This window comes from Oculina patagonica, chromosome 8 (genome assembly GCF_052425735.1).
Source record: "Oculina patagonica isolate OP01 chromosome 8, crgOcupat, whole genome shotgun sequence".
Lineage (NCBI taxonomy): Eukaryota > Metazoa > Cnidaria > Anthozoa > Scleractinia > Oculinidae > Oculina > Oculina patagonica.
Window position 1 is genome coordinate 29291112 of NC_135765.1, and position 27544 is coordinate 29318655.

At 38.6% G+C, this 27544-nt stretch overlaps 2 protein-coding genes across 12 annotated transcripts in view; both read left to right on the forward strand.

Annotated features, from left to right (window-relative positions):
- LOC144664037 (neural cell adhesion molecule 2-like) overlaps positions 1-27544 on the forward strand; it is an 89160-nt gene that overhangs the window by 36377 nt on the left and 25239 nt on the right. For 4 of the 11 annotated variants that reach the window (XM_078525150.1, XM_078525152.1, XM_078525160.1 and 1 more), the window contains 7 exons: positions 1522-1678; positions 2286-2555; positions 3216-3509; positions 4214-4507; positions 5616-5897; positions 6757-7071; positions 8443-8561. The exons of 6 other annotated variants lie outside the window; for them this stretch is intronic. In XM_078525150.1, the coding sequence (XP_078381276.1) occupies positions 1522-1678; positions 2286-2555; positions 3216-3509; positions 4214-4507; positions 5616-5897; positions 6757-7071; positions 8443-8519 (1689 nt within the window). In that variant the 3' untranslated portion in view covers positions 8520-8561. Of the gene's footprint in view, positions 1-1521; positions 1679-2285; positions 2556-3215; positions 3510-4213; positions 4508-5615; positions 5898-6756; positions 7072-8442; positions 8562-27544 lie in introns of those variants that run through there. One more of the 11 variants, XM_078525151.1, reaches the window with a different exon arrangement.
- Positions 22845-27137, forward strand: LOC144664077 (uncharacterized). Its single transcript, XM_078525209.1, has 2 exons — positions 22845-23069; positions 26856-27137. The coding sequence occupies exons 1-2, from the start codon at positions 23012-23014 to the stop codon at positions 27098-27100; spliced, it is 303 nt and encodes a 100-aa protein (XP_078381335.1). The 5' UTR covers positions 22845-23011; the 3' UTR covers positions 27101-27137.

Below are 27544 nucleotides of genomic sequence, written 5' to 3' on the forward strand. Positions count from 1 at the left end.
ACCCCCCTCCCCCCCCCCCCCGCCTTCCTACAACAACACCAAAAAAAACCCAAACTCCCAGCTATTATAAATGCAGATTTACCGCTAGAAGCCGAGTATTTTTTAACCGCGTCAGTCAATAATAAACCGGTATTTCTATGTATAAATGCTTCTGAAACAAACTTCCGTGTCTCTCGTGCTTAGAAATGGACTTTAATAACTCTGATCATTCATTGATTTTTATCTGATCGCCAAATGAATAAACTTAATTAACGGAGCTCGAGCGCAATCTATAAATACACGTCAAGCTCAAACGATGTTCATTTCACAGCAGTTAGAATTTTACTCGAGCTTCTGTATCTCTTCGACTTTCATTGCTGATAACGAGCATTCTGCCTGGAGACACAAAACTTCGTTTGGCCAAAAGGTAGGCGAAAAGATTTAGAGGAATCTTTAAGCGTGAAATAGTTAAAGATAGGCACTTTAAGAATTCCTTAATTTGCATATTTGTGAAAACAGCCAGATAACACAAACACTTGAAGTTATGTCTGACAGGTATTTTCACTAGTATAAAACCGTTCTATGAAATTCTTGCTTTCCTAGTAATTTTTAAAGAAAAAGTAAGAATGACCCTGTTACGGAATGGGTAATTTCTTAAACAGTGATTTGGGAAATGCGAGCAACAGAAGTTCTTGTGAAACGAATATTGAATAACAACAGCGTATAATCTCGACAACAAATAAAATAAAGTTGCCGACATAAAAATTTGGAGAAACGATCGTACGCTGAAAAATCGCCATATCTTTGGCAAAGATTATGTATTTGTTTAAGATAAGCAAAGAATACCTGAAAACTGCTTATTATAAACGACTGTAACCCTTTCATGTTTCGCCCGATTATTTACTGTTAAATGAGCTGATTTGCTGAAATGGCGCTGAAATGGCCAATTTACTAGAGGTTCCATAATTTTTTATTCTTAACGGTTACATTTCCCCAATTTTTTTATTAATGGAATCAATTCACCAATGAACAAGCTTTGTTCATGGTAAATGGCTTGTTCTAAATCGAGATAACAGTGGAGTTATAAGCCTTTCATTTTGTAGTAAATTTGAGACTGTTCAAAACATCGTTAACATACCTTCGAACTTCTTGGCCGTTGATCATCCAAACTCAACATTTGCCGAATCTATTTTGATATATAGAAAGAAGAAAGATAGTTCTTTATAACTATACCAAGTATGATCGAGAAACTGTGACGGCAGGTTCAGTGTCGAAGTAACAAGAACACCTTCGATCCGCCATGTTGGCGGGCCGTCACGGACGCTTCAAATCGGCCTTCTCGATATTTTCCAAAATAAAAAGAATTGAAACTTTTTAATATCCATTTGGTAGTTAGGACCCTAAAACAAGACTGCATGCCAAATTTCAGCGAAATCGGTGAGGTACGGTGTCCGACCAAAGTTCGAATCTTATAGACTATGACAATTAAAAAATAATCCCTTTCCCATAAAAGAACTTTTGTTATTTTATTTTTCTTCACAGAATTTCACGCGAGGAGACAGGAAAGTTGCAAAAATATCATTTCCAAATGTCCACTTGGTGAACACTGGAGAATACACTTGTCATGCCAAAAATGGTGCCCTTGACGGTAATGATCAGGTCATTATGGCGAAGGAATCAATGAACCTCTATGTGAAATGTAAGTGTCTTAAATGCATGAAGTGTTTTTTTATTTTTATTTTTTTTGGGGGGGGGGGGGGGGGGGGGGGAGAGGTGCAGTGGCCTAATGGTTAGCACTGCACTGGACTTCGGATCAAGCGCTCCATGTTCGAGCCCTGGTCTTGATCACTGTGCTCAGCCTCGTCCCCAAGCGATTCCGCGCTATGCGAGTGAGCGGAGGAGGACTGGAACCCAGCGCGATAGGCTAACTTTCCCGACAAGCTTGGCGGGTGACGTCACATTCAAATTCGCCGGGGACGACTGGGGACGAGGCTGCACTGTGCTGTGTTCTTGGGTAAGACACCCGACTCTTACAGTGCCTTTCTACACCCAGGAGCAAATTTTGAAATGACAAACTTGCTCTTTCATGTAGAAAAAAAAGATATTTCTCAGATTCGAGTGATTTTTGCATTTCATTTTTCTAATCTTACTGTAAAAACAAATCAACTACAATTTTTTTCCATGGTACAAAACAGCTGATGAAATAATCCCCTCTTTTCAGAATTGTTTTTTTGATGTCGCGATTTTTTGCTTTAAAATGTTATTAACATGTATGAAGTACTCACACCTACTTCTGTCACTTTAAGCTGCACCCAAAATTAACAAGCATGCATCCCCCACGCCAGTGTACTCTTTTGTGGGAAACAGGAAGCCTGTTACTGTCATGTGCTCATTTTATGGATACCCAGTACCCACAGTGGTAATGGCTGACAAGAATGGCACAGAGATCGCAAGAGGAAACGGTTCAGCATCTAAAACATTTGATACTACAACTAAAAGGGACTTTGGAATGTATAACTGTTCTGCAAATAGCCCTGATGGCAGTGCGCAGTATTTGGTGGAGTTTAAAAAAGCAGGTACATCTATTGTTGGACAACAGTTGTGTAAAAATTGAGGTGCCTGTACACACTTACCAGAAACGAGGATGGGGGCAGGGATGCGCATCAGAAAATTCCAATTTAACGCCCAAAAGACACCAATCTAGGCATGGCTCAACAAACTTTTTTGACCCTATAAGATACTGTTTTCCATGCCTGACCAGTCTAGAAATAGTATGACGGTTTTTTTAAGATAAAAGGAAACTTGACAGCTTAAAATGTTGGCGTTTTGACCTGAATACCCTAAGTGAGACCCGCAAACTCTGTAATTTTCACGCCTACGCGAGATAACAAGCACCCTTTTCCTTTCATTTGGGAGGTCCACCGAAGGAACCATCGTCCCTGAAAAGTCGTAATGACACGGATGCTAAATATTACTATATTGTTAAACTGATGAGAAGCTATTTGTAGCTCTTTTGGCAAACTTTTCACAACCCTTTCATCCTGTGATGGACTAGCATCCCATCCAGGGGGGCAAAAACAGTACTCTTAGGTGTTAGTTTATTAAGATGGCCATGGAAATGATGTAAACAAGAGTTAAATGTACCAGCCTGGCAAGCCACCCAGGCTTGAAGACAGACATAACTCTAAAATGTACAGTGTACTGATTCAGAATACTAACAACTAACTTTTTTCTAGTGGCCCCAGGACCACCCCGTAATGTGGCAGCAAACAAGACTTGTAAAGAAATCACTCTTAACTGGCAGCCTCCATTGGACAATGGGGGCATGCAGATCGTCAGTTACACCATAACAGTTCTTTTAAACGGCAGTCAGCTTCACACAGTAAACACTGATGGAAGCGCAACTGAACGCACCATTGGCTACGAATTCATGCCAAAGACAACATATGAAGTGCGACTCAAGGCACGTAGTGAAGCTGGATTTGGAAGAGAAGAGAGTGTATTTGTCACAATTAACAAGTACATGTATTGTGAGTATCTGATCTTTTCAAACTTTGGCATAAATATTTGTTGTTTAGAGAAATACATTAATTAAAGAAATGGTTAGTGTGTTGTACTCTGGAGTGTGCTGGCGTTTTTGGGATGTACTCTTTAGCAAGGCACTTCACTCTCGCGTAATGTTGTTTTACATGATCTGCCAAGTGTTTGCTTTTGATTGCAAACACCCGCCATCAAACCGCAAGTGTCCCGGGAAGTGTTGACGCATTCGTATTCCGTTTGAGTGACGTATTCATCACCCACAGCGAAAAGTATTTCCTTGAGAGCCGAAGACAACTGACTAGTTGCTGGAAGGAGTGAATTAAGCGCCATCACTATTCTCCTATTTTACCTTAACAAGCAAATTAGTCGAAAAAATGGTAATGGCAAGCTGCTTGGGATAGCTGACAAAATTACTAGATTACTGTGATGGCCTAGCGTCCTATCCATGGGGGAAAAGAAATACTTCGAGTCGCTTAGGAAACCGGGATAAGCTCCAGCGGTATGAGCCAGTAGCCAGCGCACTTTGTAAAGTGGTGTGAATCAAAGCCCACCCAGGGGGGGGGGGGGGGGAGGGGGGCTGATATTTGAAAGCCACTCCTAGTGATTTTGACCCCCCCCCCCATGAACTAAGAAATAAAACCCCCCTTATATTACTTTAGAACCCTCTTAAAATAAAATTGACATTTTTCAATAGGTACAACTAGAAAGCCGTTCATCACCAACACAGCAGTTGAAGTTGACACAGAGTTCACTGTAACCTGGTCTGCACCACGAAAGGATAGTGACAACAACAACACTAAATACAGACTGGAGTGGAGGAAAAAACCAATAACTAATCACACCAAACTGGATAAACAGGAAAACATTAATGAGACTCGATTCAGGATTACTGGTCTTGAGCATAATGCGGAGTATGAGGTCAGACTTTATGCTGTCTACAGATACGGGGTTAGTGCGCCAGATGTAAGAACATTCAAGACGAAAGTTGGTAAGTACATTGAATGTACCCGGGTACAACTACCGGGGTTGGGAATACCATATGTAAGAGACGGGTATGCTTGTCTTTTCGCTTAGCTGCGGGTAAAAATTACGGATTTTTGACTTCGTTAAGGGACTTTACCACGGATTTTACCAGAGATTTGAACAGGCAAAATTTATATTTGTATTACAGGAAACTTCAAAATAATAGGCCATTTTTATTAAAAGAGCACTGAAACTGTAACGAGCATCTTTGGCTGCAGATGGCTCGGATGGAAACGGATTGCAACTTGAAAAAGTAAGGCTAACTTTTTCAAGTTAATTCCGCGCGTTTTCAAAAAAACAAAATTATTGCCGTATCTTGATTTCTATCCGTAAATTAAGGTTATATCTTCCTTTTGATGTTCAAAGGTTAGTTTTTTTTATGGGTTAAAATGCCTACAACTAATTTTACAACAGTTTAGACCAAAAAAACTTCGAAATCCCGGTGACATAGCTCCCATAAGGTGCCAAAGACAGAACATTGCTTAAATTAAGTGACTGTTTAAAACTTGTTTTTAGCCGACACTTGAAGTTAAATTTATCACCCAGCACGCCTTTCACCACTAGAAAGAATATGATGGGAAACTGTAAGGAATTTATGGTCATTTGCGAATTACGAACCCTAGATACCAGGCAAAAAATTTTGCTTAACACATCTCAGGGATGTGACTGTTATTGAAAGCGTGTAGTCACATGAAGCTTGGCACATCTGTACGTTTCTTACAGATTATCAATCTGAATTCGAAGGTGCATTAGTGAGAATGTTTTAACATTTTTACCAATTACTAGGGGTCATGAATGGTCCATCAAAATTTTGCAGTGCTCGCAAAATTTTAGCGGGTGCTCGTTTGCAGGTGGTCGCATATTTTTACAAGTGCTTGCATGCTTGGTTTTTAGTGGAGGTATTTTTTTGAAAAGTGCTCGTTGCTCGCAAGGCTAATTTTTGTCAATGCTCATCTCGAAAAGAAAAACGCTCTGCTCGCATGCTCGTAAATGCTTGCAAACACCATTTAATACCCCTATTACTCCGTATATATTTGAACCACTAAAAAAAGATTTTTCTTGCATGGTTCCAGGAAAGCCAAGTGAGATTTTAAACCTCCAAGCCGTGGCTACCTGCAACAGTATCACACTTACATGGAAGCCACCCAAAGATGATGGAGGCATGCCCATCAACAAATATGCCTTGAATTGTACATCAGTTTATGAAGACATTACTCGTGATATTTCTGGGGATAATACATCATACACCATCAATGGCCTGAAGTATAACACTAAATACAGCATCACATTGCGAGCTACTAACAAGGCAGAATGGGGTCTCACAAGCAGTGTGGAAGTAAAGACCACAAAATACTGTAAGTTTTAAGTAGCTGACCTTATTATTCAACAAAATGTCATGATGCCCACATATGGTAATGAAGTCTTCATCTATCAACCCTACTTAAAAAATATCTTGCGATATACGTAGCTTGCCATATTTGGAAGTGCACTTAAGACTCGTCTTTTGTAAAGCGCTGCACAATCTTAGTATATTAAGCTTAAAACTACGGCTCGGCAATTTGTTGGATAATAAAACAATCATTCTGCTCAATCCTTCGGGTATATCGTTTGTTTTTAGACAAATCAGCCAACGGCCTCGCTGGATAACTATCAGGCGATATTGCACCAATTTCGCCAGATAGTTGCCAAATATACCACACACACTGTACTTGTTCCTTAGCTATTGTCTAGAAGGAATCCACCACTGATTGGTGGTTGCTTGCGAGTGAAAACAATTAAAGGGACTATGTCACGGATTTTACCAGATGTTTGAACAGCCAAAATTTATATTTGTGTCGTATGAAACCTTGAAATAATCGTCCATTTTTATTAACAATTGCCATCTTAGAGCACTGAAACTGTTTAGAAGCGTATTTGGCTGCGGATGGCTAGGATGGAAATGGATTGCAACTTGAAAAATGTTAGCCTAACGTTTTCAAGTTGTTTCCGCGCGTCTTCAAAAACTAAATCGATATTTATAGCCGAAGTTTGTTTTTTATCGCCAAATTAAGGTTATATCTTCCTTTAGATGTCAAAGATGTTTTTAATGGGTAAAGTTGCCTACCACTAATTTTAGAACAGTTTATGCCAAAAATCTGCGAAATCCCCATGACATAGTCCCTTTAAAACCGTACAACAACCAATCGGAGCCGCCCTTTTTTCTCTTCTTTGTAGGTGCACCCGAGCGACCAGTCATATCTTCGCCTTCGAATTCATCCACTTTGCTGACCACAGACAGCTTCACACTGAAGTGGCGGCGCCCTGAGGAGACTGGGGGCGATGATGACATCACTTACACCGTGCGATACAGCGTGGTGAGCGCTAAGAACTCCAGCCTTTGGATCACGAAAACAGTTAGCACTAAAAAGCTGCAGCTCAAGATCACCAGGCTTGATAACAAAGTCCAGTACAAGTTTGAAGTGACCGCTAAAAACAAAGGTGGAGAAAGCAGTCCTGACGAGAGATTCATTCAGACAAACTTCACTGGAGGTATTTAAAATAACGTTATAGTAAGAGTTCTAGCAAAAGCAATCATTGGAAATGGAGACAAACTATAGAGCATGGATTTAAGGATAGCACTATGATATTTTTATATATTTCTGAATCACGCGCGGCTGATGTTGCGGAAATTTCACGAGAATGAAACTGGTCCCCTTATTTCTCCTCTCTCCTCCTTAATATTCGCTTTTTTAAAACCCGCCGCGAACCTTCTTTTGGACTCGGAGGGCGACGGTGGCTTGGTTTTCGTTCTCCGAGACAAATGAATTAACGGCTCTCGGTGGCTTTAGCTCAAGTATGATCGTGGAATTGTAAATTTGATGTTTTTTTACTGCATTTCTAAACAACTTCAGTAAATGGTTTGAAATCAGGAGTGTCAGTAGTTCGTAATTAACTAAACAATCATTAGGAATGGAGACAACAACAACAACAAGCTTTATTTGCATGACTGTAAATTTGTTACAATATTGCAAAAGCGTGAACTTATTAAGTAATAATAATAATAATAATAACATAATAAAAAAACAAAACAAAATGATTACATTGAAATTAATTACATTGATAGTAGTAAATCAAAACAAGATGATATAAATTTAATCAATTGCATGGTCACAAAATAATCGGAAGAATTCATTAATTCTAAAATCAAGTCAGGCACTGGTAGCCGGCTGACATTTAAGATGATAGGCTGTATTTTCTTGTAAAAGTTATCTCTTATTGTTGTATATTTGGAACAATAAAAGAGAAAATGAATTTCATCTTCGGTTTTATTACAATCACAGACCGGGCAGAGCCTATTATGTCTGGGCATATTGTTATATCTGCCTAGTTCGATCATTAACTTATGATTACTAATACGTAATTTAGCTAATGTTCTCCTACCAGAAACTCTCCTAGTTAACTCTAGATAATTGGAGGTAGCATATTCGTTCTCAAAAGATCTATAAAATTCTAGTTTTTGAGAATGCTGAAGAGTATGCTACCAATACGAAATATATTTCTGTTTCATTGACTGCAGAAACATTGTCACTTTTGCGGTGGAGACAAACTTCGTTGTACAATCTTTATGCAAGCTTCATCTGGTACAGCTGTGGATCCTCTTAAAACTGTTTGCATGCTAAAATCGTCTGTTGAAGAAAATCAGAAGTTTGCAGTTGCTAAACTTGCTTTTGAATTAATACAGTGAGCTCTGTTATGCATTCTCTTACGAAAATCAAGAAACAATTGCGTTTCACTTGTTCTCTTTAACCGTCAATACCATAGTTGGTGGAGGGGTCCAACTATGTCAATACAAAGCCTATGCGTGCGGTTTCTCTTTCTGATAGTTAAATGCCTTGCTGACGTTTCTTTCTTGTTTTTCAGAAGGCAGTTCACAGTCTCGCCTCGTGTCCAGTGCCTTCCTGACAATCTTGGTTGGTGGCCTGTCTCTTCTGCTTTGACGCCACGAACGCTGACATTCAACTAACGCGACTTCAACACAAGAAACTTCCCTTAGACATGCATTAAAATGTTAGAGATGCGTGAAATTTTAATTTAGAAGCTTTCGGCTTAGGGCATTTTTTGGTTCAATGGATTGAGTCATTAACAGTAAATATCTAGTTGTATCGTAAATATGGCTCTTTTCCCATTAATTTAAGACTTTTATTTAGGAAAGGGTTGGACGACTTTTACTTGTAATTTTTATCGTAGCTTTAAAAGGTTTTAAACGTAGTGCATGATTGCCTTTTTATACGAAATTTTTAAATAATTTTTAATTTTTAGTCAGCAGAACCCCATTGATAACTGGTACGTATGTACTGAAGGGTCATCCTGGGTTAATATTAGATGATAATGATAATAATGATGATGATGATGATGATGAGGAGGAGGAGTAGTAGTAGTAGTAGTAGTAGTAGGCTGTATTTACAGGCAAGGATAATGGTCATTCTTTATTGCCACATCTGCTCACATCTAAGCACGAATTGTCAGTTTCTGTTATTCGAATTAGTGCCGCAATGAAATAAATTTTATATCTCGTAGCCTGTTACCTGTTGCTTCTAGCTTCAGGTTAGTTTGGTAAAATTGTGAGCTGTTGTAGCTTTTTTTTTTTTACGTGTTTTAGGCACACGGTAAATGGCTTTCCCTGTAGCTATTACCCTGCCATAAGTAGGTGTGGTGTATTTTGTTGATATTCTGTTTTCTTTTTTCCGTTTAGATAGATGGTTTTTCACTATTGTAACATGGCGAAGCTAATAAAATAAAAAATCAATTGCTCGCGCAAAATGATGAATTCAATTACGTGACCAAGTGCGCGACTAAAACGCAAGCAAAATTGTCTATTGCGAACAAATCCAGTTTATGAACATATGAACACCGGAAAAGCAACATATCAGCAATCGATAACCCTAAAAATGACTCACAGTTGTAAAAAAAAAACTAATCGCTCCGCAAACTTTGCCAGAAAAAAATTGCCAGGCGCACATATTAAACTTACTAGGGCGGGGGGAGGAAAAAATGTTACGAACTCCAAAAACGATTCCAAGGACCTTTATGTTCCAGATTCAGTTAAACCTCAGAAAAATGCGTCGTTTCTTCCAATTTTCTGTTTGGATTCCCATAGCCCTTGCAGGGATCTGCTCAGTTTTGCCGCATAATCATGAACCGCGCAAAAGATCTGAGTATATCGGAGGCTATCAGTAGACAACGTGTCGTGTGCGAAATTGTTAAGACTGTAAGTGCTCCAGGTATATACATTTAAGTCAAAACACCGACGAAGAACCATTTCAAAAACACTTTTACGACAGAGTCACAGACAAAAATACATTTGTGGAATCGGGAGAGGTCTTCCTTTATTTGGCAAAGCATCTATTTTTAACATCGAGGACTGCTTCTTACTGATCGAGGTGATTTGTGCATTCACTGCCGTTCTTAACAAATCGAAAAAGCTGCATTTTTGCGAGACCTTTATTCCATCCGGCTTGTGACAAACCGATTTTAATCCACCTCAGTCGGTATTAAAAAACCTTGCGTTATAATGAAAAATGAAAATATAAAGTGGCTGTATTCAAATTCGCTCACAGGTATTTCTGGAAAGAGCGCGGCAAACAGAACAATTATCACAATTTTCACTTTCTTCTCATCTTGCCCTCTGGTAATGGACTTAATTAGAAGAGGGAAAAACTCTGCTCAATTACTTACAACATTTAGTTGAAAATTATTGCAAAAGGCTGCAAAATCCGAAAGTGACGAAAATCGTTCGTTATGTTTAAAAACTTTACGGGAACACAAAATCGTGCTGTTATACTCGTATACGCACGGCCCACGTGGGAAGCCATTAAGGCGCTTACCAATTTAGTAAAGAATCAGCGACACACAAGTATTATCCCCGTTTTGCAATATATTTATTCAACCAAATGTGACCAAAGTATCGCTAGAGGGCATGATTTTATTGCACTACATCTATTAAAACGCCTTGTTATAACCAAGCTGTGTTCGTTCGCCGTTAAGAGGTACCGAATGTGGTAAGTAAACAAGACACTTAAAACGATGCTGTTTTCACGTATTACCACTACTTAACTCAAAATCTGTTCTTTTCCGTATTGTTTATTGCAGAATTACAATTTCTCTTTTTTGTTAATTTGGATTAAAGCTGATTTCCAGTCCGTACTGCGCAGACTCGGGGTTTGTTTACGTTTTTGTTTTGAATTCGTTGAAACGTTACACTTCGGTGACAGCATACATGAAGTTTTTTAGTCCGCCATTACAGTTCGCTTCGTTCAAGAACTTCCGATGAGCTGAAACGTCGGTTTGAAATAGCGTCAAGGTTCTTCTACTTGTTATTATTTGTTCTGCAAGGATATCTGGCGTTAATAATGAAGAAACAGGTAAGTTTGTCACGTAATTTTTAGTTTTGCTTTGTTTGTGAGGCTCACATAAACATTGCAGCCGAGATTGCGCAGTACGGACTGTAATTCATCTTTAAGGCAACAAAGGTATGTATTACGCACGATGCTACAATTTTCCTTTGCAGCATTAAGAAAGCTTCTATTTGGGGGAATATTTGTTTGCGCTGTTCGCAAAAAAAACAGTCATGTTTTATTGAAGAATTTCCAATTTCCAGGCTCATTAGTTTCCACATATCACTTTTCTCTTTCTGGTTATCTTTCATTTCTTTTGCAGGCACAGAAATGTGTGTGCACGGCTTCTCAAATTATTTCATACGTGAAACCTCGATTTAACGAAGTGCCAAGGGACTGGGGAAATTTGTTCGTTATATCGAGGGTTCATCGTATCGAAAACCTCGATATAACGAATTTACGGAAAAGCAACCAAAATGTTCGTTATGTGGAGGCATAGTTAATAATTGTTTTTCACGCTGTTTCGTTGCACTACACAGCATTTTCTAATCTGAACGACTGTCAAAAATGACATTTTTGCTTTAAAAATAAATGTCTAATTTCCACATAGATATGGACATATGTCTTGAAGTTGTTCTCCTGGTACAGGATTAAAGTATTTTCATCCTTGTTGGTCTGTTTTACATTCATCTTTTGTCGCGTGTAAACTATAATTTGTTATATCGAGGTATATATTACGTTTGGGTTTCCGGATTGTGTTCGTTATAACGAGGATTTCGTTATATCGAGGTTCTGTTCTATACATTTTACTGTCATTTTGGCCGGACTGAAGAATATGGTTCGTTATAACGAGGACTTCGTTAAATCGAGGTTCCACTGTAACTCGAATGTACCTACACATTCTCGTCCCCATAGCCCTTTCGTTTCTCTTACCCGGCTTGGCACGAGAAAACGGAGGGCTCTGAGGACATAGGATTTTTGAATTAACTCGCATTTTTTGGATTGGCTGTTTGGAACAAAGAATTCCTAAACGGAAGTCGAAAACGTAACGACTCTCTCGTACATTCTTTTGAAACGTCATGACTGCATACATGAAGAACGGAAGTCCTAGAATCTAGGACTGGAAGTCCTGTGTCCCCAGAGCCCTTCGTTTACTGGTGCCAAGGTCCAGCCGGCTAAGAGAAACGAAAGGGCTATGGGGACGAGAATGGTACCTACAGAGAAATTCAAGTTAGATCTGAAAGTAGATTACTCCCCCCAGACCCCATGCACTGTTGTCTTCCTCTACGTCATATCTCTTCCCAGCAGACCGAGCTCATCCAAGGCAATGAGCGCAGAATAGGATTATTTTCGCCGAGTAACGCATAAGGGAGCATAAAATAACATGAGAGAGTTTGAATATATGCACAACCAATTATTTCCCCTGTTGCATTTTCGTACAGCACAGCGCTCCGCAAGTTGAGTAATGTTTTGCTGGCGTTATACTTTCACATTAGTTTGCTTTTGAACGATAAAGAGGGCTCATTTTACTAGTGACATACCTGATTTTACTAGCAGAATTATTTTCTTCTGGCCAGAAATCATTTGACGATTGCGCTGATGGTGGTGCAGGGAGGGGGGGGGGGGGGGGGAAGAAAGGAGGAGCGAATCAAAGAAATCAAGAACGCAACTTGCGCTTCTAAGGGTTAGGGATAAAGGGGAAGCCTCGAGCCAAGCGGTCCATACTGCCGGAGCATATCCCGGTTTCTGTAGCAGTAAGCAACTAGGAATATTTTTATTCCCCCCTGTAATTTATTCGCAAACATTAAGGTTCATAGCGAGTACAGTAAAAACCCGCAATAAAAGAACACGTGTTTCGGGGGTTCAGGCTGATATGATTTTGATCTTATATAACGAGTGTTTTCTGCAAAATCAGTCTGAAAATGTTCTTAAGGTGTTCTTAAAATTGCTCCTAAAACTTAAATACTGCATAGACTACCAACAAATGGAATCAATGGTGATAAACAACTCGAAACTCAGCAAAACCCAAGCAAATTCAAAATGCACCAGCTCCCCCTCCCTCTTTCCATGTACCCTAGAAGGTTATTCTAATCTCACTGGCAGCCATTTTTTTTTTTTATATAAGAACAATTTTCATTTTTCAGGCAGAATGTGTTCTCATGTATATGGTACTTTTTTGACCAAATTTCAGCCGCCAGTGTTCTCTGTCACGTCGGGCGCCTCCATATTTTCAAGAAAACTTTGACTTACTTCTTGATCGTTTCGATACTTCTCCAACTCCATTCCTGCTAGTATTTAAGCTGAAATCAGTACATTCGTCTTCCAACCGATGTTTGTTGTCCTGGTTGGTTTGTTGTTAGGTGGCCTCCCCCATAAGCCTTGTGGTTTCTCGGAGGTCTCCTCGCCCTATCGTTTTAAGTTATTTTAATTTGTATGTTTAATTCTGAAGTGGCAAATGAATGATGATGATGATGATAATCCACTTGCTTTTTATATGCGGATTTTTACTGCATTTGGCAAAATTTAAGAAAACAGACTAACTTAGCCATAACACAGTCCCTTTAAACGGCATCGCGATCAGAACTTCACAGGATAAGACCGAACTCAAACAAGTGTAATACCATCTTCGAGACACTCATTACACACTTAGACAATTCATCAGTATTCCGTAATAAAAATAGTTTTAAATTGATCTTGCTGATAATATAATGACTTCCGGCAAGACTCTCAATATTCGATAAAGTCACGTTCACTCGTTTTTCCGGAATGCGCAACGATTAGTTCTGAACCGGATTTTCCAGTTTTACTGGATTATTGCGACACTTGTTTTTCAATAAACGGAAATAGTTAAACACGTTGCTTATTCACCGTCTGTCCTTAGGCTTCAGTCATGTTATAAATATTGAGTATGGGAAATTAATTTTTAAAAAGAAAATAATTATGGTAAAAACATTTTCGATCGGGAACGTACAATACGCCAACCTTATTTTTCGAAAAAAGAAAGAAAATACGCAGCGACAATAGGCAAAATTTGCGAGAACTTCGTTGCAATTCATCATTTTCCGTGTCTGAAGAAGCAGGTGATATTAAAGAGTGAGAAGCGGCACGTTACATCGCGTGTTAATACGAAAAGTGAAATTGCGTGATATTGATGCTCTCTGAATGGATCATCACGTTTGCGTCTTTTCATCAGTCTGAAGATTTTGTTTGCGTCTAGGAGGGAAAAATTATCAGGAGAATATAAAACTGGCCAGAGTAAATAAATTGGTAATTTTAAAGCCAAATTATTTTTCACTCGTTACGTATTGGCCAAAAATTAGAATGTTTGTGGAATAAATAAAGTTGCTACTGCAAGTTCTGTTAAAGGCCGAAAGCCATTAACCATAATTCAATGAAAAGAGAAAGTTAGTGTTTATTTTACAAAAGAGATACAAAACTTTTTCCTTGTTTTGAGTTAAAAACCTTCCAAACAGCTGCAGAAATACACGACTCGCCTACGCTTATGTTTACATAACAGTTCTTCCCGTTTTTAATAACATTCACATGACGTACCATAATTCTATAGAAACACGGGAAATGTTTTCATATTTCTCAAAAATAACGATGGTAAACCAGTACGGCGGCGAAAATAAACAAAATACCAGGCGTTCTAGAAACATTCCAAACATTTCTCGAATATTACACAGCATGCCTTTTCGTAAACATTGTATAGAATATTTAAATGTTTGCTATGCCAAAGCCCATGATATCGTAAAGAAATATTGGTTTTGCCCTAGAGAAACACGTTCAGACTAGCCTGAATTTCAGACATCCCTCTGTGCTCGCCTGCTTGCCAGAAGGAACAGAACTCAAAAATTTTAAAATGCTGTATAAGTACTTCTTCAAAGCAATCTGTACACATAATAACTTTGCACGAAAATTATCATTGCTGATATATAGAGTATGTCAGAGAAAACATTTTGTAAAATGTAGCAGTTATTTCACAAAATGTTTATGACGTCACATTAGACGGTAGACCGAGCATTGTCAGGGTTAGGCTTCTCGTTTTCTAAATTGAAGTTTGAAAGTTTATTCAGTCTTCGAGAAAGGATCAGTATTGCAACAGCATTGCAGCTCACGTAAACTTGTAATTCTAATTAATTATGGTCCTCTATCGAAGCAATGGCTATTGCTTTTGGTGCTAGGGGCATTGTCAGGTTCCTGATGTTTGTTTTATTGTTCTTTCAAAGGGTGGAGCTGCTATCCGCCCCTAACCCCCCATCCCCCCTCCCCCCCCCACAAAAAAACGGAACAGGCTAATGTCTGTTATCTCAACGAGGAAATTGAAAGAGGAAGAATCATGATTTTACGTCATCGATTAACCAGTTTTTTCTTTTCCATCGTAGAATCGAGCTGTATGTGCTCTTTAAAAACTTGGCGCAGTCTCAAGATTCGGAAATGTCGTGGTAGCAGCTCTCGTAAGCTTGTTATTCAACTGGTCCTCAAGTGTAGCAGTTTTTTTTTTTTTTTGTTTTTTTTTGGGGGGGGGGGGGGGACTACGCCAGGGGCATTGTTCCTATTGTTTGTTGGAGGGTAGCGAGCCATTCTTGTGAGATGCTGCGAAAGCTTCTACCCGACTCTCGCGTTGTTGTATTAACCCGTTGTTGTCGAGTCAAAATAACGTTTATAAAACTCAAAGGAAACCTTCAAATGATGTTTTAGAAACAAAGAAAAAATGGCACCAAAGAAGTTATAATTAACCAAGAAGGAACAACGAGGTTTAGAATGGGAATAACTGTGATGGACTACAAACGATAGACTTCATGTACAGCGACGTGAACACATGTAAAAGGCATGACGGAACTATATTGCACAAAACGAAACAAAATTAGGCTAAATGTTTCAAAGTGACGTAAAACTTAATATTTAAAACAACTTTGCCTTCTTTGAGTCTAAAGTCTAATATTCTTTTGTACTTGAGTGGGTTTGGGGTGTATTGCTTTCCATCGAATTTCCGTTAACCCTACCTGCCCCTGACTTATATAAGTAAAACCTATATCAAATGCTTTGCTAACGGCTTCCGTTTAGAACCATCTTGCACGGAAGTTGCTTACCGAATGCTTTTGCCTACTCTGTGAACATGCAAGTTTGGAAAGCAGTAACGCAGTTAATTCTATCTCACGTTAGCTGATGAAAGCCAAGCTATCCCGATATCAACGAAAAATGCTCGGAATTAGTCATTTCTAAATACTGATCATATCTCACTTAATCAGTAAAATATTTCTAATTAAACAAAGTTGATCAATACTTTATGTCCTTTCCGGGATGTTTTCTCAATGTTGCATTGACTCCCTAACAGTTCTAGAGACTTTTTATCTGATCGCTAACTTCTTAATCAACAATATTGTGATAAAGGAGTACTCAACTGTAGTTTCTTATATGAGTTTAGTGATATTCTATAATGATTAACTGTAGTTTCTAATCTGCATTATCACGTGACCAAAATACTAGAGTTTCACGCGATTTAGTGGTCGTATATCGTAGGCTTATTGTTGATTTCCGATGTAGAACGCGGTAAATTTTACCAAGTTGGTGCGAAATGCATACTGAGTAACAAATACAATAGCCATTTTAGGTCTCAGCCCAGATAGAGGTGGGGTTCGTGTGTCCCAACCGGGCACCCCCATGTACAGGTAAACGATTGTGTGGTACCCCATTTGACATCTTTGCCTTGTTTTCTCATTGCCTGGCCAATCAAAAATATTTTAAGAACTCAAACTCGACAGGTTGCACGTGCGGTTTTTGGTTGGGACCAATCAAAAATCTTGTAAGAACTCAAACTCGACTGGGGTAGCATGTGCGCTTTTGGTTGGGACCAATCAAAAACCTTGGAAGAACTCAAACTCGACAGGTTGCACGTGCGGTTTCTGGTTGACCTTTTACTGGACATAAAGAAGACTGGAAGGCCAACAAAAATGTCATTGCTCACCTTTCAGTGGAAACAGCTCTTTGCGATTTGTTTTCTTCGCATGTGCTCACAACAAATATAACAAGACCAATATAGAACAGGTCGACGAAAATAGCTGTCCTACGTAAATATAGCTAAATTTCAAGTAGGAAATACTGATACTGATCAATTCGTCATTACAAAGCTTGTCAAAACTTGCTTTGTACACCCAGATAACAATACAGTTTATGATAACGTTATTTATAGCACAAGAAAGCAATTTCGAGCTCTGAGCCACTCCTTGCTTTCGCGAAGAAGACAACATAATTATGCAATTTGGAAATAATTGAGCTCAATAATTGCCCGCGAATGCCAAATTGGGCCCTTCCTGTGGCCTCGTCTAATTGGCAGCCAGAATGTGTTTTTTTTTTTAATACGAATATTCTCAAAATTAGAAGATCACGCAGTTCTTTAACGTGTTAATTATATTGTGCTTGATCCTAAGTTGCTTGAATAGGATTACAGGTTAACAATATAGTAATTAAAAAGATACGCAAGTAGGGTTTAGAAACAAGGTCACATGGAAACGCCTTTGAGAGCCACAGACCTTTAAATTCAATTCTAGTCGGCACTTCAATCAAATTTTGAGCGAAAGCAATGGTTTCATTTCGTAGAACTGAACTCGACAAACGACCCGCAAACTGTGGAATGCGTTGCCTCCGACAATAAGAGAATCAAAGGACATAAAATCTTTTAAGCGATCTCTTAAGGCTTATATGGCTTAAATTTAAGTACCTTTTTAACCTGTAATTTGCGACATTTAAATTATTATATATTTTTATTTTTTACTTGTAAATATTAATTGTAAATATCGATGATAATTTTTTAACGTTTTAAAGAATTTTACATATACTTTTTTATTTCTATTTATATAAAATGTTTATTTTTACACACGTACACATTCTAACGAGAACTGTATGTACTCTTGTTTCACGTGTATAAATAAAATTTGATTTGATTTTGACAGGGACACAATCCAGTGAACCAATCAAAACTCGAAGCAAATACATGTAGCCGGCACGAAGCGCGGGAAAACGTGCGCGAGCGAGTCACGATTGGTTTTGGTTATAGTTCTGATTGGCTGAGAAAGTGGCGCGAGATTTTTTAAACCAATCACTAAGCGTAGCAATGCAAAACCAAAGCAAACGCAAATTACTTTCGACATTCAAGTGAAAACCGCTCTACTACATCCTAAGTTAGTTACTAAGTGTTGCTTAGTAACCACAATTTACGCCCGTAACTAACATGGGCAATGTCATGGATGACCACAGATGGCCTGGGGCATCTTGAAAACGTCTTCAAGTCCGTATTACGTAATCCGTCACAATCTTCCTTAATCTTAACCATCCTTGTTCCTTTTTGGTTTAATTTTACCTCTTTGATGTTTTTCCTCCTTTGTAATAGTAATATTAGTCATCATAAAAAAAACTCTTGATGTATACAGTCAACTCTCTCTAAAACGGACACCTTCAGGGACCGACTCCAGCTGTCCGCCTTAGGGCTTAGATAGGTGTCCGTCTTATAGGGAGTTTAGTTACAGTAAAATGACTGGAAAACAAAAACGGCAAGGACGGGACCAACACCAGGTCTCCGTCTTACAGGGAGTTTAGTTACAGTAAAATGACTGAAAAACGGCAGGAACGGGACCAACACCAGATGTCCCGGTCTTATAGACGTGTCCGCCTTATGGAGATGTCCGTTAAGAGAGAGTTGACTGTATATCGTGTGATAGACATCCGGCTGTAGGCCTGTCCTGATAGTGTTTGGCAACTTTTGGTGTTTGGAACAACTTTTTGCGGTTCAATCAATTTCGAGCAACCTTTGCTTTTCTGAACAATTTCGGGAAAATATAGGTTTAGAGCACATATCAAGGACGAAAACGTCAACGATTTCATAGAAAACTTCAATTTATGCGAACTTTCTGAATTCTTCAACCTTTTGATCGCATAACCCGTCACTTGACGTTTCTTTTTCGTTTCGTTTGACTTAAGAGTATCCTGAAATTTCGCCCATATTTGTGAGCAAAGTTTAAAGCTATTTTTCTTGACAGATGTTAGCATTTATCGTGAAAAACTAAACATAAAGCTTTTAATTAACGTTTAGGAGAAAATATCACGAAATTTAGGTAGCAACTTTTTGGATTTTTGGAAAATTTTTAAGCAACATTTTGGCATTCCAGTAGCAACACAATTTTTATAGGACCCATCCAGGATCCTGCGGTGCAACGATGGAATTGGAAAAACTAATCGGACATCAAACCAATTATGTTTCTTTCGCCCGCCGGCGGAACACACCTAAAACTGACTCGCTAAGTGTTCTAATTATCGACTAAAAGCTGCAAAAGAACATTGTCACTTTTCACACCTGAACACGTGTCTGACACAAGGCGCTGTAGAGAAAACTGTGGTCTTAACAGAGATTTTCACATGAACAAATCCCGCGTGGGTATAGTAAAACTTATCATAATTATGGTATCATATTAAGTACGCTTTATAGAGCTTGGAGTAGCATGAGCTAGATTCCGTGAGTAATAAAGCAAGAGTTAGATGCGAGCAAATAGGAAAGAGATATAAAGCCCAGTGCGCAATGTTTCACCGCGGAAAGTCCTTTACCGCAACTATAAACGGCGCTTTTTAAATTCAAATTTTGGCAAAGAAAAAATTCAGCAAAAGAGATAGACGCAAGCAAATAGGAAAGAGATTTAAGCCCAATGTGCAATGTTTCACTGCGGAATCCTTTTCCGCAACCATAAACGGAGCTTTTTTAATTCATATTTTGTAGCAAAGAAAAAAATTCCAGTCCGTGGAATCACAAAAAAACAATGATCCAGGACTTGTTGAATTAGGATTTAGAGATTGCAAGAGAATGGAGCGCAAAGTGGAACGGTTTGAAAACATCATTCCTTTTAGAAAGTGTCACAGCTTTCTTGCGCGTTCCCATATGCTGAACTTGCCTGACAACAAGGTATTCGTTAAACAAGTTGCTAAAGCCGGTAAAGTGAATTGCTAAGATCCGGTTACCGCTATCTTGCTTTGGTGGAATTTTCCCGCTCTCAACTCCATCCACATAACAAAGCTAATCATCTCATTATCTTATCGCTTTGTGCCGCTTACAAAAGCCACCGGTTATGTAGTCAACTAGTTTTCTGTCACAGTGCAGACAAAGCACGATTAGCACGGACAGGGGGTCACCAGGCAGAAGTCCAGCTCATGTAAGTAAAACTCGTTAACGGTTAAGTTTTAAACGGTTAAGTTTTTTAACTACCAGTTTGCAATAACACAGCACGTCGTAGCCCCAGGGGGAGCGAGCGCAATTAAAAACGCGATGCGTGATCGTTTGTTTATGGGGCAAGAGCCGACCTGCTCCGCTCCGCGCTTATTCACAAAAACAACACTTAGCATTTGTTATATAAACCGCATAAAAGAACAATAGATATGCTAACGTACCTACCAGCAAAAGGTTGAATTAAATCACCGCTTTAATGAGGCAGCATGTTTTTGTTTCGCCCCCAGAGAAAAAACAGAGTCGAAATTCTGATGGAGTTGGTAACACAAAACCAAAAACTCGCGCGTTCATTTATCGGGTATACAAGACAAAAAATGACAGCCAATCTTATCTTGGGTTTTGAAAAGGGCTCTGTGTCAATTAAGAGCTTGTTTAACATGGAAGACAAAAGCTTTTTCTTAGCTATTCTTTGGATGTCAATTTATTTGCCTTGTGGCTTTTCGTTGACACGTTTTCACAATAGGAGCGCACAGCGCTTTTGAATATTTTTTTGGCTTCCTTCGCGTGTTCAACAGTTAATCGATTGGGTGAGCTACTTCTCAGCTTGAAGACACAATCACAAATACCTAAAACCTCTTCAAGCAAAACCACACACCGGAACACAGCTCATGACACCCAGCACGTAAGACAGTAGGCGGTGTACCCCATTGTTTCATGCATACAGTATTCAAATTTTCTTACTTTATACGCGCAGATAAAATTAATTGCTGAAATATTTCGCATTAAAATTATCTCATTTGTATTACATCGGGTCACCACTAAAAGCCACATTAAACCGAGCTCAAGTGTCTTCAGTAAAGGTGGTAAATTCTTGAGGCTTCAAAGACTTAACATTTTTGGGAAAATTTTTCAACGTGTTACGTAATTTTTGACTGAAAAAGCTGAAATATCTTACGCTGACTTGGCACATTTTAACGTTCGTAATGTGTTATTTTTCAACCATCGACGAAACCACAAATATTTAGAAAGTCAGTTTCTTCCTCGATAATACGGAAGCGACAAAAATACAGCCTGTAGCATGTTTAAAATTAAAAGCCGACCCCGAGAAAACAGCTTTGTAGATGATATATATTTAAAAGATAAAGAACAATAAAAGGTCAACTGCGGACCGTTGAATGTCTTAAGGGGCCGTTTATACTTGTTTATCTGCACGTAGAATTGTTTTGGCGAACACTGCAAAAACACCTCGTTAAATTCTCGTAAGTGGTCCTTTTACATTGCGCAAAGTATTTGTAGAGAGATTTCGGTGGTAGATCAAGGAATTTTATTCTTTACGCAACTTCACCTCATGTTACCTCGAAGAGACCTTAAATGCTTTAAGTGAGGGTGTGAACGAGAAAGGCATGTGCCAACACATTTATGTCTAAGAACCTCCAAATGTTTAAAACACTTGGTAGAAAGGAAAAGGTAATAAAAATTTCTACAGACTATACAGACAAAGTAATAAAATGCGAAGACTTCTGACACAGGTGGAAAAAGCAAAAAACTTCAAGAAGTTTTTACTGTTCTGACGTTTTGCTGTCCTTTTAGATTGACAAACTGTCAAGTCGAATCAAAATATAAACCCAACCGAACATAGAGGAGTAATTATATTCTGGAGTGGTCACAAATTATTGGCTGAATTTTGATGCAGATGATCTGAACCAGAATATATCTTTCTATCAATCACAAAGTAAACAAGGCACTGTCTAGAATTTTTGACTCTGAAAACCGCAGCTAGTAGCTGAACTCAGCTGGGATCGGCGTTTACAAGACATCGGGTGTCCAACTAGATTTATCAAGTAAGCTCTTAACTCAGATCTAAATATTTCTAAGCATTTTGTTCAGCTGGGTTTAGAAAACCTGACGTTCACAGCTTTGAGTTGTTGATTTACATCGCCGATGAACCGATTACCACAACCTTTCAGCAGCTGAAGGAAACCAGGAGTTTTAATCGACTCGTGGAATAAGCAAGAATTTCTACACCATGTCATTAGTATTCGTAGAATAGTACACACTTCCATCGGGTAAACAGAATTTTAAATAGAATTTTTAGTTTTGTTTATAGACTCATCACGGCAAGGCGGTGAAAGAGGTTTTCCTCGGGCGCCGACAAAAATAGGGGTGTTGAATATATTACTGATTTCCTTCCCGCATGTCGGAACTCGTTATAGGCTTGTGTTAACGCATTTCAAGGAAAAAAAATCGTCGGTTTGAACAGTGTTTTTACTCCAAAGTAGAGGTTCGGCACTAAATCGAGCTGAGAGCTCAATACAAGAAAACAGACAGAGAACTGCTGGTTCCAAGACAGGTGAAATAATTAATGCTGACTGTAATGTAATTAGCGTAGATAAGTCATCATGTCTTGGACGGAACTTGTCACAAAATAGCTTGACAGAAAAAAAAACTCACGCTTACTGCAGCGGAGAAATCAACGACCGTGAGCAACATTCCGACTCAATTCCGGTCACACACTATCACCACACGACACACTCACATGTCATTAAAATAACTTCACAATAAAAAAGCGCATTAGCATGCCTACACAAATTTGGGCACGGACAACGGGTTCGAAACAGGTAAACAATATCTCCCAAGCGAATACGCACCCCTTTTGATGGAAAAGCTAATATATGCAGCAATGTTCGCGTCCGTTGGCAGCGCGCTTGCGCAGTGAAACAGCGTGTTTGCGACCCTTGTATTTGATCCTTTTCACTGAAAGCGTGCAGCGTGCACTGTTGGAAAACCGTGCTCTCGTGCGCTCTGTTAACTAATTTAACACCTCTTCGCGTCCGTAACGGTTTTGTGTTCCTCTGTTGAAATCTCCCAGGTCCGTGAGGCAGCCATGGTGAAGCTTCTGTTGGTAATCGGAGCTTTTCTTGCGGTGACCGTTAGTCGCACGGGTAAGTGTGTGTGAACAGATTGTAAATAAGCGTGTCTACGCTTTTCGCGATTCACTTTTTGGGGATTGTTGCTTTTTGTGCTGGCGGCTTGTGCTGGTATCAAATTTCCAAAACATTTGTGCTCGGACTGAGATCTGAGCGATAACACTGCGGGCGAACTCTTCGCGAATTTACGTCTCCTTGCCACACCTTCGCAAGGTTCGAATAATTTGAATGTCGTTTCTTTGCAACATTGAGCATTCATACTTTCAGCGTGGTTGTTTTTCTGCGGCGGGTCGAGACCCCAGGAAGCTTTCGTGCTTGATCTGAAATTTGAGCCACGTTAAATGACCAAGGCCTTCTTAAGCCGCTTATCACTCGCTTTCCACTTTAAACGATCGCGATTTTCATACTTTCTGGTTCGCGCCCAAGAGTTTAAACTCTGCGTAATTACTGTACCCTAAAGGTCGTAGTATTCAGAATACATAGCTTTGTTTAGCCATGCATAGTGTAGTACTTCGCAGGGAGTAGATTTTTGCTTTTTCGCCTACTGAGAGACTATCGATTCTGTATTTAATGTGAAAACTCCGCGATCACGAACAGAGAATTGAAAAGTCCGCGCGCAAAGATGATTTCATCCGCTCTTTGTCTAGCTTCGAATAAACCGCGCTTTACAATTAAAAAGTTGGAAGGATGTCAAATGCTCGTGTTTGCTAATTTTGACGCGTATTCAACGCGTCGAAGAAAGGCCTTTGCAAAAATCGATTGTAGAAAGCTCAATATTTAAGGGAGTTATGCTGATCGCAAAGCTCACTCGCTTCTTGTTTAAAATTTCTGTGGCCGATACCGAATCATCAAGTATGCAAGATGCTCAAAGAAGTATTCCTTTGGGGCCGTGATGCTCTGTGCATTTTCTTTTACAAAAGAAGGGATCATTGAACTATTTTTATTAACAGACAGTTCTGTTAAGACACGCGGTTTTCGAAGGATTTTGATCTCGCTGGCGATATAGTAGTATCGAAAGCTTTTTGTTCGTCGCGTATGCGGTAATATAGCTTTGTGCAAATGTTGTTGTTTTCTTCAGCGATCGCATCGATGGACAGCCCTTTTTTTGTCTTACAAAACAACTAACCCTAGGTTCATTCGATTTGCGAATGTTCATAATGCAAACTCGAACAGCAAACAAAAGATTGACCAGCTTTCATCAGTGTCGAGTAGTACTACATGGATTAAGTTTCATTTTCAACAAGACTTTTCTTTGCGATTACTTAATCATAACAGAACCAGCTTATATCGACGACAGCCCTTAATGCATTTCACTGTTTTCGTGGATTTGTTTTCGCTTTTAAGCTCGGCTCATACAAGCGAAATATTTGTTTCAGTTTCAAAAAGCGAAATGTCCTTAACATGCAAATGTCGATCGTTGAAGTCTGTTTTGTCAGCGAGCAAAAATGCGGTTTATCTTAATTTATCTAAGGAACATTTCTGCGATCAAAGATACGCGCAAGCCATCTCTAAATTCCAAAAAGTGCACTCGCTAACGTTAAAACGCTAAAGGGAAAAAAACTGAGAATGGAATCTTTTCAAAAATGTTGCATGACTTAGTAACAAGAAGGAACTCTTCGACTTGAAACTAAATATTGGCCTTCGATTTTCGAATTCCGCAAACGCATTTTGTTCTCGTAAGAACACTGAATTGGTCTGAATATCTGTTAAGTTATCTAACAACCGAAATGGAGAAAAGGCAGTCCAGAATTTTTCACGTTTTCTTTTTGAAAATGATAACATTCAGCAAGAATAGCTAAGAGACAAATTGACGAAACACGCTCAAGACACGCTGAAATCATTCCAAAAATATGTCTGATGCGAACAAGTCATTTCCATTTGTTTTGTTTGAGACTCCAGCGTTGAATATATTTAGTATTTGACCGATATTAATACTAGAAATGGTTTGAGTGAAATCATCTGTCAAAAACGTCAATGACTCTGCATGGGAAGCATTTAAAAAACTGCTGACAACAAAAATATTATAAAAACAAGCTGAATGTTTAGCGAATTTGATGATTGCAAATAAATTGTGTTAGCTGACTCTGAAAAAATAGCCAGGACAAAACAAAACAAGGTCGATTCTTTGGCGCTTTGGTTGAAATAAGACGTTTGGGTTTTTCAGTTTGATACGAAAGCGGAAAAAGACAAAATTGAACCATGCAGCAAAATTTACTCGCGTTTATTTTTATTTTAAAGAAGCCTGTGATAAAAGATGTTGCAACTTAGTAGTAAATACTATTGTGCGATATTATTCAACACGTACTGGTTGAAAATGCAAATTTAAATTATTAAAGACAATGTTGGACTGTAAACAGAAAAGGAAAAAGTTAAACTTGCACGTTTTTCCTTTTGGAACAGTTTCGCTGCCCGGGTTCTTTTTAAGGTTAAGTGTTTTAAAAAGTGACCACAAGTGCTTCAACCTGAACATGTAATCAGTGTAAATTACCATAAAGACAGCTCTCAAAGACTGAAAGGCGACTGTAGACGGCTTGGAATCATCTCTTTTCGCCAAATTTTATCATTTTAAGCGGATTAGGCAAAATAAAGTCTGCAAACCACCTGCAGAAGGAAAGGTTTATTATTAATTTCTTGATTAGCATTTAAATTATTTTGAAATAAACATAAAAAAAATAATATACGTGTATATATGTTTATTTTTCAACATAAGTCCTAATTCTTGGCCATTTTTAAATGGAGCCTGTAGTACCATTCAAAACATCCAAAAACTATGACAATCCAGGGTTCATATTTAGTGGAAAGATTAATGAAAAACAGAAAAATCTTGATTAAATGTCCGTTGAGAGCTATATGAGATGAGGGCAATCCTTACGAATTTTCAACACGTACAAAGATTTCACAAAAAAATTAAAATTTCTAAAATTTATTGAAATGCTCAATTATTTGGCTTCGCCACTGACTGTCCTGCTTAGCAAAATTGTTTTTACTGGTGATGAATAAACAATTCTTTCAACTGACTTTTCTTTCTTGACAAAAATGAAAGTGAAAAGTTATGTTAACAAAATGAGCAACTGATATTCGTTGTTTTATTGCATGGCTAATATTGAACAGCCAAATATAACAAGCTTTACAAAAAGTTCAGTTTGAAAAAAAAAATTATTTAAATCACTAATTGGGTAACATAAACTGACATTTTGGATTCTCCCTGCAATGCTGTGTGGAAAAACTCTATTAAGCACTAATAGTTGTTGACTCATTTAGCTGTTGACTACAAACTAACTTTGGCTAACTTTGGCTATCTTTAATACCCAATCCCAGACTAACTTTTAGTCTGGGATTGAGTATACAAATCAGAGAGTTTTGGTCTAGAATAGGGTATCATTTGCTGGAAAACTGATCAGTGGTATGACGAATTAAGTCCCCCACCTTCAAAATATACAGAGTGCCCCTCCCCCAGGGAAGCAACAGAGACCCTTAATCACTTTACACAACAGAAACAAGAGACTGTCCACAGAATGGATGAGTCTTTCCCTTTTTAGTGCTTGGAATACATACATTTGATGTAATACAGGTCTAGCGAAGTAAAATATGCTGTTTGGGGACTTATTATAAAAGATAACCATGTCAGTTTATGAAAAATGGGGACATTTTCAGACTGTACAATTTTTAGCAACTTTGAAAACGGACCATTAAATATTGGGTGGTCGCTCCGTAATACAGGTTCAACAATTTCCCACTATTCTATTCAGTCAGTGAACAGAGAATTTTTCTTAATAATATTCTATTTCCCTTGATTTGCAGAAGGAACAGTAACCTTGCCCAGTAACACACTCAAGGTCCAGCCAGGTAGAAACGTGCAATTTTCATGTCAGGTAACAGATGGAGAAAACTTTGTAGCTTGGATAACACCAGCCAAAGCAGCACGACCAGGAAAGCCTGGTATACCAAGTGTAGAGAATCACAACATCACAGACAACAGGCACGAGAAGAATATCAGTGAGTGGAGAAACATATACACTTTTTATAGACAGTGTGACAGTGGATGATGGTGGTGATTACATTTGCCAAGGAGAAAGTAACTCGGCAACATTCACTCTTCAAGTCGACTGTAAGTGTAAATTTAGCCTAATCAATTCCCCACAAATATCTATCTCATAATAAATCCTCCCCCAGCGGGGACACATGATATATAATTTCTATCAATAACAATTTCCTTGCCTTAGACTTCATTTTGTTAAGAAATATGCATTTACATAATGGTATCTTTCTTTAACAGTTACAACAGCAAATGTTGATTTAGAACAAGAAATTCATCTTGGTAGGAAAGCAGTAATATTACTAGATGTGTCTTCGTATCCACTACCAACTTATGAGTGGACAAAAGACGGAAAACCACTGACCTTCCCTACACAAGGCAAAACACTTGACCCATACACTGGCTCCATAACCATCGACAATGTCAAACAGAGTGATCAAGGAAACTACACTTG